This window comes from Ixodes scapularis, unplaced genomic scaffold (assembly GCF_016920785.2).
Source record: "Ixodes scapularis isolate PalLabHiFi unplaced genomic scaffold, ASM1692078v2 PGA_scaffold10__122_contigs__length_95168666, whole genome shotgun sequence".
NCBI classification, from domain to species: domain Eukaryota; kingdom Metazoa; phylum Arthropoda; class Arachnida; order Ixodida; family Ixodidae; genus Ixodes; species Ixodes scapularis.
Genome location: NW_024609836.1, coordinates 41,918,021 through 41,931,490, shown reverse-complemented (window position 1 = coordinate 41,931,490; position 13,470 = coordinate 41,918,021). Strand labels below are relative to the sequence as shown.

At 48.8% G+C, this 13,470-nt stretch overlaps 1 protein-coding gene across 2 annotated transcripts in view; it reads left to right on the top strand.

Annotated features, from left to right (window-relative positions):
• Positions 1 to 13,470, top strand: part of LOC8028512 (bromodomain adjacent to zinc finger domain protein 1A) — a 76,673-nt gene that overhangs the window by 58,824 nt on the left and 4,379 nt on the right. For both annotated transcript variants that reach the window (XM_029986523.4, XM_042288042.1), the window contains 7 exons: positions 311 to 385; positions 1,581 to 1,810; positions 5,753 to 5,913; positions 8,619 to 8,851; positions 9,151 to 9,228; positions 12,102 to 12,200; positions 12,662 to 12,795. In XM_029986523.4, the coding sequence (XP_029842383.2) occupies positions 311 to 385; positions 1,581 to 1,810; positions 5,753 to 5,913; positions 8,619 to 8,851; positions 9,151 to 9,228; positions 12,102 to 12,200; positions 12,662 to 12,795 (1,010 nt within the window). The remainder of the gene's footprint in view (positions 1 to 310; positions 386 to 1,580; positions 1,811 to 5,752; positions 5,914 to 8,618; positions 8,852 to 9,150; positions 9,229 to 12,101; positions 12,201 to 12,661; positions 12,796 to 13,470) is intronic.

The following is a 13,470-nucleotide window of genomic DNA, read 5'->3' as shown; positions in this document are numbered from 1 at the left end:
CACGTGGGTTTTCGCATTCAAACGGTGCCGGATTTTGCCCAGAAAGAACTGCTAACGGCTACCGCCGTCGAAAAGCTGGTGCGCCTTCGTACGAGTCTTTGGATGCTAAACCACATTCTGGATTACAGTAGACGTGTCGTTGCTTTCGTAGTCGAGAATGTTCGGTGTTTGCATGGTTGCGGTCGACGGGCACGTTTGTCCCACTGTCTGCTAAAGCGGATGTATGTTTGTTTGTTTTTTTCTTTTTTTGTTTTGTTTTTATTACTTTTGGGTGCGTTGTGACACTGCTAATGCTGGTCTGACGTTGCAGGGGAGACAGAGGAAATGCGGAAAAAGCGGAGGGCTGCTGACCTCAACAAGAAGACCAAGAAGGAAGCGGAGGGGGGTGAGCGTCTGGTCCGCTACATCATTTGCAGTGCAATGCGTTAATCAGTAGTGACCGTGGCATCCGTTGGACCAGACACCGCACCGGTGTGTGGGATTGCTATTTACGCCAAACACTGCACAATGCAACATCACCGGACTCTCCAGTCTGTCACAACGCAATATTATTCTAATGTCGCACCAGCTGACGCTGTTCATTCACATCATGTCGCGTGATTGTCCGCAGAATTTTTTCCATTAGCGTCGGTTTTTTGCCAAGTGTTTGGTTCAGTTTTTGGTGTAAAGTCCATAGAGTACAACTTCATTCATACGTTTTTCAGGGGGAGAAAATGTATAATTCGGGAAAACATAAGGAACAAGAATGCCCTTTGGGGAGCGTTAGAGACGAGACAGGAAGCAACTATCACGAAACTTTATTTTACGCAGACATTCGTAGGCGTGAACTCAAATATGCCGAGAAAAAGTTTGTAAACATTTGTAGGCTTGAACCCAAATACGTTCCGAAAAAGTTTGGAAACACTTGTGGGTATAAACTCGGAAATGCTCGTAATTTTCACCCGATACTTCAAGCGACTGATCTGTAGGTGGACTGAGCATGTCACGACACATCCGTGGATCATCTGCTTCCCAAGCGCCCAAGGCTCGAAGCTCGGATTCAGTTGTGTTCTTGCAGCGTAACTCAACTCTGTGTTTCTTGTGCCTACGATGCTTGTGGATTGGATGACTTTGTGGTAACTACCAGGGAACGCACCAGTGTCAGTGGTTGATTAAATCAATGTGAGCAGTAGTCCTTGCCCCTTATCCGAGTGCGTTCTCGCCGTCGGATCGAACACAACTTACTGAGAACGAGATGATGCAGCTGACTTTCTCAACGCATGAAAGGGACGTGTTTTCAACTTCCATCTCTAGTGCAAGACAAGTTGGCGCCTGTTGTGGCATTTGTGTAGCACGACTCTCGGGTGAGCATACGTTGCTTAGAAAAGACCGACGCAATACTGGCTGCCCTACGGCTTCTACGCAAAATGGCCCCGCCAGGAGTCGCGCACTTCCATTTGTTACCACTGTCTGTACCGCAATCATAGACAAAAAGCATCGACAAAAAAACAAAAAAAATGGAGTCGGGGGAGTTTTAGTTGCTCTGACATCCGTGTACGGCCGTAAAGTCACCCGCGGGCGCACATCGCTCGGTTGCGCAGAGGCCTGCCCGCCGGTGCTGTGCCAGTGGCGGGAGTCGGTGCGGCGCTGCACCTCGGTGGCGCAGCTGTTCCTGCACCTGTCCTCCCTGGAGCGCAGCGTGACCTGGGACCGGTCGGTGCTCAAGGCCTACTGTCGGGTGTGCCGGCGGCAGAGGGACCCCGACAAGATGCTGCTCTGCGACGGCTGCGACCGGGGACACCACATCTACTGCCTCAAGCCGCCCCTCGAGGTGGGTGGTGACGCGGGGTAAAGAGCCAGCCTTCCTGTAAGGAAGTTCGACTGATGTAGTGGCACAACAGGGTGAGGCTCAAGGGAGGAATAGCTGTTTTCACCTCAGGCAGATGGCGGCACTAAAACTGAATATAGTACAACTTTGTCGATGATGCGAGGTTTTTGACGCAACTACTCAGGTTGAAACGACAATACTTATCAAATGTAGCATTCGGTTGAGCATATAATGGCACATTGTGCCAACTTACTACATTATACCCATTGCGCATTACTCTTTAGTTCCCATGGCTGCTACCCCGCAGCTGCAATTCGTGAAATGTTCCCGGTCTTTTCTTTGCTATTGCGCAACGAAATCGCGACATTTCGAAAGAATGAGGCAGTATCTCCATTCTTTTTGGTAAGATAAACAGTGTAAAATTGACAACTGCGAATACTTTCGAGGTTGAAATTGTTGCATCACCCCTTCAATGCCCATCCACACACTTGCGGCTTCCTACGACTGTGTACCTTGAAACCCCTTAAAATCTCTCACAAAGAGTGCACGCTGGCGCCACCTGTCAGGGAGTTGTGGAACACTAGGCGGTCCCATATATTACGGTGATAGCTGTTATGGGCTCTTCTGACCACTGCAAATAAGGTTCTTTGTTTATATTGAAGTTGGGGCTGGAATTGTGGTTGGCATAGTGGGGCGTCCGTCATCGACGTTACCAAATCCTCAATAAAGTTTGCCAGCCACCCACGTGATTTGAACCAAGGCCCGCCGCATGCGAACAGAGGTGTTACCACTGAGCTATACCACAACGTTAATGAGCCCACAACTTGGGGCAAAGGCCTTACTTGTCCCATTGAGAGAAAAAGCATGGAAAAACCCAATAAAAATGTGATTGAGTACTTATCCAAGAAGTTGTAGGCCTCCAGACGACCTCACTTGTCACATTAAACAAAAAAAAGTGAAAGCCGTTTACAACCCCTTGTAACACCGAATTAGAGCGCAGCTCTTGAGGAGGAGGAGGGAAGGGTACTGGGGGGGGTGAAGTGACCTGGGCGGATCACGTGACCTTGGGGGGTCATGTGACGATGCCGATGATGTCATCAGTGGCGATGACGATGCGGACTCCGATGACGTCATCAGCGATGATGACGATGACAGTGCGGATGTCAGTGACGTCATCAGTGACGTCACTGATGACGTCATCCGCGACGTCACTGATGACGTCATCCGCGATGATGACGATGCGGATGCCGGTGACGTCATCAGTGACGTCACTGATGACGTCATCAGTGATGATGACGATGACGATGTGGATGCCGGTGAGGTAATCAGTGACGATGACGTCATCGGGGAGGTCACGTGACTCTGGGGGATGGTCACGTGACCTGGGGGGGGGGGTCACGTGACCTTGGGATGACCTTGGGGGTCACGTGACCTCGGGGCGACCTTAGTTACGCCGACGCCGCTCAAGCGGGGAACGGGCCCCTAAGAGCTGCGCTCTAAAAAAGTGAAAGCCGTTTACAAATCCCTGTAACGCCGAATTGGAGCGCAGCTCTTGAGGAGGAGGAGTGAAGGGTACTAGGGGAGCGTAGACCCCTCCTCCTTCTCCTCCTCCTCCCCTCATTCTTTAATATGCTCCGGGGGGGGTCACGTGACCCCTGAGGTCACGTGGGGGTCACCTTCGGGGTCACGTGACCTTGAGGGGTCACGTAGGGGTCACCTTGAGATGACCTTGGGAGGGGTCACGTGACCTTGGGGAGGAGACCACGTGATTTCGGGGGTCACGTGACCTCAGAGGGGTCACGTGACTTGGGGGTCACGTGACCTCGGGGGTCAAGTGACCTTCAAAGGGTCACGTGGGGTCATCTAGGGGTCACGTGACCTTTAGATGACCTTGGGAGGGGTCACGTGACCTCGAGGGGTCACGTGACCTTCAGGGGGTCACGTGACCTTGAGATGACCTTGGGAGGGGTCACGTGACCTGGAGGGGTCACGTGACCTTGGGATGACCTTGGTTACGCTGACGGCGACGCCGACGCCGCTCAAGCCGGGAACGGGCCCCTAAGAGCTGCGCTCTAAAACAAGCGGCGTTGTGCCCGAAAAATGGCCATAAAACTGTCATCGGCGTAATGTCGCCGCCGGAGCGTTGTACGGAAAAGGTGTGCTTCATACTCATCTGTGCTTGTTGCGTGCTTCGTGTGATGGACTGAGGCGACTGCGTCTACATCTACGGCCTCAGCATTGGCAGCAGCATCTGTATCTATGACTGCTTCCGCAGGCAAACGTGGCCGCCCACGCAAATATGCCACAGCCTCCTTAAGGGGGGACACTACCCAGAAAAAAAACTTTCTGCAAAAAAAGTTGGTTTTGAGAAAGGTTATATTTACATCCACCAACATCTAGAGAGTATTTTCAGAAAGTTTCATTACTTTATACTGCATAGTTAATTTTTTATAAATTATTTTTGGTTCACCAATGCTAAAGAAAAGGTAGGGGTTGGAACACTTTGAACGCATTTTTCTCCGTTCCACTGTTTGGCATAAATTTCACTTTAGGAAAACTATTGTTTGTTAATGGGACAAGAGGAAAGACTCGCTCATTGTTTTTCCAAACTGGAATTTTGTGGGCAGTGCAACTGTGGGATTGGTTTTTTTTTTTTACTTTGTGAATGTCTTTTATAAAATGTCAAGATGTTGTCGACGACAGAAACGGCAAAATATTTGTTTGAATTTTCATTGCGATGTTAGCATAAAAGAAATTACTTTTTGGAAATTTCGTTTTAACAGTTGCACTCTCCAGGCATTCTGCTGCAGATCTAGAGTAGAAAAATGTTGGGTATTACATTAGTTTCCTAACAATAGTTTTCCTAACAAAGTCGGTGTGTTCCTGATAAAACAACAATAATATATTTTACAATTCATGTACATAGATGAAACTTTACACTGCATTCTGCCTTGCAACTGCCAGTATATACTGTAAATTTCATTCATATTAAGCCATAGGTTCAAAAGTCTACCCTCTTGGGTAGTGTCCCCCCTTAAGTATCCTGCTCTCAATGTTGCCCCTAGGAGTCGTTCTCGACGTCGTCTGAGAGGCCGTTGGCATCGTCCTAGGTGTCGTCTGAGAGGTCGTTGACACCGTCCTGGACGTCATACTTGGCGTCGATCTCTAGGACGTCGTCCTACACTTTAATACGTGTAGAAACATTTCTTCCGTAGGACTATAATGCCTTTGCCTTCCTACACGTAAGCAGTCTTGAGTGTACTCCTGTCATTTTTTGTAGTATCGGATGCCCACTGCACGCACTTTCTGTAAAAATGTGAAGAAATAGCCAATAGCAAAATGCCGTCGTAGCGCCGTCGATGCCAAGAGCTCGTGCCGGGAGATGCACTTGCTCCTGAACAAAAAAATAACAAGAGCTTTCGGAACAAAATAGTCGGGCGTCTATTTTCGTTGCAAATGCTTTTGGTCGCACACCCCGTGGTGCGCGACCGAAAGCCCAACGACTTTTCCGAGACAGGTCATGGCTGTTGCCGCGGCTGCCGTGGATCAACGCGGGATTACACAATGCTTTGGCTTGAATGTCAGTGTTTTAAACTATCGTTTCTCCTAGATGGTACGTACATTTGATGTTGAAAATACAGCAAAACCTTGGCTCTAGGGAAATGTAGTTCCAGTGTCGCCGTACAGACGGTGCCAGTGTGCCAGTGTGTTCTCCCGTCACAAGAGATTTTAAGGCACTCGGCCCTGACGAGTTGCAAGTGCGTTAATGCACCGAGAAAGGGCTCCGGCTGCTGGTTCTGCCGGTTTCATCGACCCATCCATGCACGTTTCTGCCTCTTTGTAGTTCAGTCAGTGAACTGCAAAGTTCACTGACTGAATGAAAGTGAACGTTAGGCATGAGTCTCCCTTCAAAGTTTCGCCAACCTGCTTCGTGGGCCCCTGCAGGAGATTCCCAAGGGAGACTGGTTCTGCCTGGCGTGCCACCCGAAGGAGAAGCCCGCCTCTCCCGTGAAGCGCAAGTTTGTTGATGAGGACGAGGAAGAGGAGGAGGCGGACGACGACGACAACGACGATGACAACCAGGAGTCCCAGGACAGCGACAGCCAGTGAGTGGCTCAGAAAACTCCCCAGGGGCAGTCTGCCGATCAATGCGGCTGTCTCTCCCGGGGCTAAGATAGCCGCATGAGGGATTTTACGGTCACGTGACCAGCTCGGCTCGCAGGGCGGAAAGTACCTAGCGTTCCAGCCGACCCTGCTCGGAGGCCGTAAGCCCTACCAGTCGTTTTCGTTAATTCTCGCTGAATGCAACGTTCCCCAGGAATACCTACCATAAAATTCTGCTGGGACACCCACCCAAACTGAAGAGATAAATGGTGAAAAACATGGGGTGGGCTATCTTTTGGAGATGCCACAGCAAAACTTTATAAAAAAAAATTATGATAAGCGGCGGGGCACCCGTTACAAACCACGCGACGCGGGAACTGATACCGCAGATTGGGACACGGCAAATTCGCGTTTCACGATGCGATAAACACGCAGGAATTCGCTACAAATTCCTGTGTCACGAGATACCGCAAGTGGCCGACGCAGCAGATTCGCGTTTCACGATGCGAAGGACCTGCAAAAACTCGCCGAGAGCTCGCATCTTACGAGGACGGATGCCGCAGATTGCGGATGCAGCAGGTTCAAGTTTCATGTTGCATTAAAGCCACGGGAACCCGCTACAGTCTTGCCTGTCACAAAAACCAATATCGCGGACTAAAACAGGGGAATACGCTACAAACTCCCATGTCACGGAAACAAATACCGTAGATCGCGGACGCAGCAGAATCACATTTCTCGATGCAATATACACGCGGGAACAACTCGCTCGTGTTACGTACAGCTAAAAATCTATATCGCACACGTAGATTGCGGGCAAAAACACAAGATACCGCTACCAACTCGGGAACGGATAACGCAAATCGCGAACGCAGCAGATTCGCATTTCACGATGCGACATACAGGTGGGAACAACTAGCGTGTTCTGCGAGCCGATATTGCTCGCAGATCGCAGACAAAAACGCGGGAACCCACTAGGAACTCGCTTCACAGACACAGTGGTACCACCGATCGTGCCGTTGATGCGCGATTCCTGTCTGACATCGATTAACGTCCATTGGGAATCGGGGCGTGGGCGATGTTTCGGAATTTTTATGTTACAGACATTTAGCAAAAAAAAAAAACGGAATGGGCGATCTTTCGGGGAGAGGGTGCCCTTCAAGATTTTACGGTGTACAGGCCGCTTCTTCAATACAGAAAGGCGGTTAATTTCACTTGCATGTCAAGCCTCTTACTGTTTTTTCTAGGTGTGGAATTGGATTCTAACCGTGTAACCCAGTACCGCGCTATGGCAGCCTCTTGCCCTCTCTCAGCATAGACTAATTTGTGCTGCGTAGTCCAGGTTGGTGCAGCTTCGACCAGCGTTAATGGGTCAAAGCCAGTTGACGAGCTTCCAAGAATCACCGACAGCTTTTCGTGGCGCGTCCACTTGGTGGCACTCACTATGCTATCGGCCTGCCCTATGGACAGAACTGGCAGAACCAGTGAAACGTTGAATTTACATTACCTGCAGTAAAACATGACTATTGTGTTCCTCCTTTTTTCTATTTATTTGACAGTGCCATCAGGCCCACAGCGGGGACTATGATAGCAGTGAGCACTTCGAAGAAACGACAGAGACCAACATAACCATTCATTACTAACATGCACGTGCAAAATTCCAAAATGTTTTGTTCACATACCACAAAAATGTACACTCATTCTGGTCATTCCAATGTATTTTAGAGCTAGACGGCACAAAATACCGCTGAGGTATACAGCAGTAATAACAGGAATAACGTCAATCTGTTTCTTACTTATGAAGACTTTTCAAACTCTGATACAGTGTTTTCTACAACTGTGCTCTCTGGCAATGCATCCCAATCCCTTATTGTTTGGGGGAAGTAAGAATTTGCAAAACATTCTTTTGCAAATTCGTGTTCCTCTGTTTTAGTGTGTGTATTTGGTGTGATTCGAGAGATATGCGCTGCAACAAATATGTGTCTATCCATCAGAAGTGTTCCGTCAAGAATTGTGCAAAGCATTTTCAATCGTTCGTTCCTACGCCTGCTTTCCAGCGCAAACGTTTGTGCAAAAAGAGTGTCTTTCAAAGCCGATCTCTCTCTGTTGCTTGCGTCCAAGCAACAGAGAATGATCGTTTTTTAACAACTCTCTTCCGTGGAGCTCGTCAAACGATAGATCTAAAGACGGTGACTTCCACAGTGCTTTAACACTCTCAAAGATACGTTTCCGTGCGAGAGTGCATTGCTTTGCTCAGGATCTCGCGTTGCGTACGGATTAGACGCGAGACAAAGCCACACACTCTTGCAGCATTGCAAGAGCTTTCTCAACTGCTGACAGGACAGGCCGTCGGAGCTTCTTGTGGGGCACGCTTCATTGATCAGTGAGAAGATTTTGAATTGTTCACGAGTCCACGATCGAGCGGAAGTTTAGCGATGCCTGACGACATGGGACCCAAGGTCGCGCGACACGTTTGCACGACCCGATTTCGCGTTTCACCACGACTCAACAGCCAATGTACCTGGATACAATGACTTTGGCAGCACGACGTGCTTAAAATTTCTCAAGCCCGCTCCTCTTAGCTCCCGTATAGTAGCTCTCGTCAAAGTTGTCGGTTGGTCAGGACGTACACTCTTTCAAGTCATTTGCCTTTTGGCGGACTCTGGAGCGAGAGAGGACTCGTCCCGACCACAGTCTGTCTCTGGTGCAGGGTGGAAGAAGAGGAGGACGAGGAGGAGGAGGATGACGACAACGAAGACGTGTGCGCCGCGTGCGGCAAGGGCGGCACCCTGCTGTGCTGCGACAGCTGCCCGCTGGCCTTCCACACGGAGTGCACGGACCCGCCCCTCCGCAGGGTGCCCAGGGGCTCCTGGAACTGCTCGCGCTGCGCCAAGGCCAAGCGGCGCCCCGCGGCCGCCGCCACCGGGGCCTCCGCACCGTCCGGTGGGTTCACGCCCGAAAACGGAAGATCTCCGGGTTTATCATTTCAAGTGTACGACTGCCGCGCTTTAAATTATCCGACGAAGAGCGCCGCAGGTGTTGGCGTCTGGCTGAACGGGCCAGACATGCCACTAAACGATAAACGTTTGTGATGCTAGAACGTCTGGCGTATGCAGCGCAATTGCCCAGCAATTTGCAATACAATTTTCTGCGATTTGTCTCGGGCCATTTTTTTGCCATCCATGTGGGAACATGCTCGTCTATTGGCGGCACCCAGCAATAGTCGCTATGCATCCATGCAGGGAAGGGCTCGAGGACTCGCTCCCAGAGTGCCGCCGCCGTCTCCAAGCGCTACATGGAGAGGAAGGCCATATCTGATGGTGAGTGTTTTGGACGGGTGCCGGAGACAGACGACGACTTGAGCCGCGTCTCTCGGGTCCTGTTCGGATCGAACCACCAAACGAGTGGGACAGCAATGCTAATGATAGGGATACGGCTTAAATATATCTACTACGACGGACAGTGTAAGCCGAAACAGCCCCGCACCCTTCTTTGGCTTTCCTGCCGGCTCGTAAGAAAGCTTGTGTTCAAAGTTTGACTTGGAATGCGAAGCTTGGATCTGATTACGAATCTGGCCGACTCTTCCAGTTTTTTTGTTGGGGGTGATAGATTTTGTGGTTGTTGCCACCACTCGTAGGTTGTTCCTTTCATTGTTCTTGGTGATTCTCTTAGTGCCGAAGGTCTAGATTGTTGTTGGAATATTAGAGCGGCCTCAATTGGCGAGACCGTCGGAAGAGGTTTTGCTTTCTAAAGTCTTTGTGACAATGGCAATTGCACAACTGGCTATTCTTCAGGTGAACTGCATTTTACTAGAGTGAAGACTTCGCAGTATTTGCAAAATCAAATGTATGTACCATATATGAGATATGGTTCCAACTCAAATAATGATGCACAAAAAAAAGAAAATGCAGTCAAATCTTGATGTAACGAATATCATGGGGGTACCGAAAGTTGTCCGTTATTCTGAAATATTGCTATAGGAGGGATGGAAGTGCTGTGCCATTTGTGCCACTGCGCCTGAACAATAGACTGCCACATGTTGTGCCGAGTGTCATTTTTGCTAAGAATTGCGCCACACCTGGGCCGAAATGGGCAAAACAACAAAAAAAAAAATTAATTATTGACTCTAATGTTTGTAGAAGCAGGAGGAGAAAGAAATGGTACAAATACGTATTTCAGAGTGTCTGTACTCACTGTACATCTTGTTTTATCTGAGTTCATGGTACAGTCGAAGGATTGAACACATACAACCACAAATACAGGAAGACGGACGAATGCCAGGATGTCGCGCTTTGACACTGGTTGGTCCCATTGACGCGTAGCAGCGGCTGCGCTTTACATTAAGGTGAAACGAAGTGTTGAGGTTGCTCGTCAACCGCGTTGGTGGATTGATCGCCGACATTGTCTAAATTTCCAGACTTTCGGTGATGTGAGGAGCTAAAGGTTGCGAGAAAACGCTGTAGGGTGGCGGCTACTGTGATAAGACAGAACCAGGGTCTTGCGCTCCTGATGAGATCACTTGATTATTGTGTCTGCTGCATGCCTCCTCGCCGCCTCTCACCAGCGCTTGCGCGTCGAACTTCACCGCTTTGCACCAGTGTGCTAACAACGGCTGACATGGGGGAGCACCTGGGTTAGCGCGATAGGCTCAGCAATTATGCTCTGTACTATTCAGGGTGTACTTTTTTTTTTTTGGTCTCGGTGGTAGGTGTAACTTTAATCTTGAGGAAAGACCAGCGCCTAATTTTCACTTTTTTTTTTTTAACTTAATTTTTCAATTTTGAGGTTTTCAGTTTTAGAAACTAATTATAAACCTTTACACTAAATTTGATAACCACACACCAAATGGTTGCTTTGATATTAAATATTTTCAACATATTGTGAGGTAGTAACAAAGTAAAGAAGGTCATTGTTTGGGTGCCTTTTTCTCAGTTCCGCTTCTTGCTGCAAATTTCAAACAAAGGAATATTTTGTCTGAAGGTAAAAGTGTTCTGATATCACAGTCAAATGTGTCTGAACTGAAATTTACTGGGGAATTGGGCTATCTACTTCATTTTGTTTGAAGTTGAACTCGTCATTGAGGGAAAAAAACTGTTTTCAGAAATTGACATAGGGCAGCTCTGCATTTCATATTTTGAGGTAGTATCTCTTCCTGAAATATTTCCATTTGAGTTATAAAAGCTAGGATAGCCCAAAGTCCCACATCCCCTACTTTATATTCAAGCAGTCAAAATGGTGCTTAATAGGTTCATTTGCATATCATAGATTTCTTAACAAAGAATGATACATCTTCTTATGCAGGTATGTAAAGTTGTCTTACGTAGCTGAAAGTTTGCACAGTACACCTACATCTGACATTAAATCTCCCCTGCAAATTTCATTCCAATCACTTGAATATTTCTAAAGTTCAGTCTCCAGCCAGTGTCCCCCCTTAAAAACCTGCATTGAGAAAAAGGCTAGGAGGGGAGGAGCTGTGGAGGAGCTAAAAGTTGTGAGAAAACATTACCAATTTTTACGATGGCAGCTGCTGTGGTAAGACAGAACTAGGGTCTTGTGCTCCCGATGAGATCACTTAAAGGGGTACGGAAACGAAATGTATGCACTAAATTCTTTGTTTATGTGTGGTCAATGTTGCATTGGCAGCCCAGAAACACTAGCCCAAACTAGTGTCTCTAGGTTGCCGGCCTAGTTATCAAGAAAACTATTTTTGAAACAAATTAGCAGATTTCAGTATTGCGTATGGTGGCGGTCATGGTATGCCGCCACGTCACGAAATCCTAAGAAGCAGCGCCAGTCCGCGGCAGTATGGCTCGCTCGTGGAGTTACTTTGTCCTGAACGTGACTCGGCAGGGAACGCTAAAGAGTTCACTACGTTGTATATGTTAATGTTTCTGCAACGTGCACTTCACACTTTCAAGATCAATGTTCTTGCAGAAGTTAGGTAGGAGCTTGATCTGAGGCTGCGAGGATTTTTGCCAAACCACCGAACGACGAGATCTGGCTGTACATGGAAATTGCGGGTGTTCCACGGCTGCGCGATAGATGGTGCCGGCGCATTCGCTCGTCACGAGAGATTGCGAGAAGTTGTAAGGCACCCGGTCATGAGCGGTCCCAGAGGCTTTTCTATTGGCCAGAATGGAGTGCGGTGCAGAGAAAGCCAGCGTCATCTGATCGTTTTTGCCCTTTCTTGCAGGCAAGAAGCGTCCCCCACCTCAGCGACATTCCCTGCCTGCGGTGGCACTCAAGAAGGCCAGGTTCAGCTGGGACGCGGCATCCTCCTACAGCGACGAGGGTGAGTGGTGCAGACGGAGACATGGCCTTCGATTTGTGACAAAAGGTTGCACGATCGCGTAGTGCGAGACATGACTGGTTCAAGAAGCGCGTAGCTTTTGCCGTACTGGCAGCTTGGGTGAATGGAGTGTAAAAACAAAGACCCACAAAAATTAATGTTTTCTCGGACGGTCCGCACCCAGTGCGTACGTAGCTTGTACACATTGCCTAATGTGCACGAAGACAAAGCTTGTTGCGTGCATAAATCATCATTAACATACTCTGTTATTCAAAAGATCCATCGTGTCTTGTCGTAATAAACAATTTGAAAAAAAAAAAAAAGAAAAGAAAATGAGTCCTTGTACAGACAGCTCGTAAACATAACTTTTAGACTCGTATAGTCTGCAAAATATGGGATTTTGGCCCTTTGGGAAGATGGCATTGATACATACATCGGCTAAGAGCTCGCTTGGTTGTCGCCAGGGTTCCCATCTCGGACGTCGTCCCGCCGGTCCAGCCAGGACCTCCCCCTGGACTTCAAGGCCTGCGACGAGATCCTGCAGTCCCTGGTGCACGACGAGAATTCGTGGCCCTTCCACTGCGCCGTCAGCCGCAGGGTCGGTCCCTTTTCCTTCCCTCTCTGGTCGAGAACCCCCATGTGGGGGACTTAGGATGGAGGCAGCACGTCGTAAGCACCGACGTCGGTGGTCTTAAGGGAAAGAAAGAAAGCAGACAATGAGTTGGCATGTTCGTTAGCCGTGACGAGTCGTACTTGTTTAAGCACTTGCCGACTTCCTTTTTTTTTTTTTTTTTTTTGTACGACCTGCGACGCTGGTAGTGTTGTGGAAAATTGAGGTTGAAAACAACTAGGCACAGACCTTGCAGGTGGTGTTTTGTCACTTCTTTGCGTGTATTGAAGTGTCGCCACCAGTACGGGACCACCGACGCCTGCGTCTATGTCTCGCTGTTTTGCAGTGACCGCAATGCACGTGAAGCTGGTGATTCTTCCAGAATATCATGTTACCCCAATGTACCAGGGAGCCTTTTCCTCTCCACGTTTGTGTTTGTAATGGTGCATTCGTTCGACGGAGCTTCAACGTCTTGTGTGCCACGTCGCGGATGTTTGCCACTACCCCGAACTCACGGGGAGCTGTGGAGAATCGGTGACCGGTCCAAAGAATATTCGTCGTCCCGTCGGAGCATCCGGTCCCTCTCTTTTCAGGAAAGGATTGCAGTCGGCAGTGTTGAGCTGTGAAGCGCCTCTTTTCTTTTTTTATTTTCCCCGCTTTTTG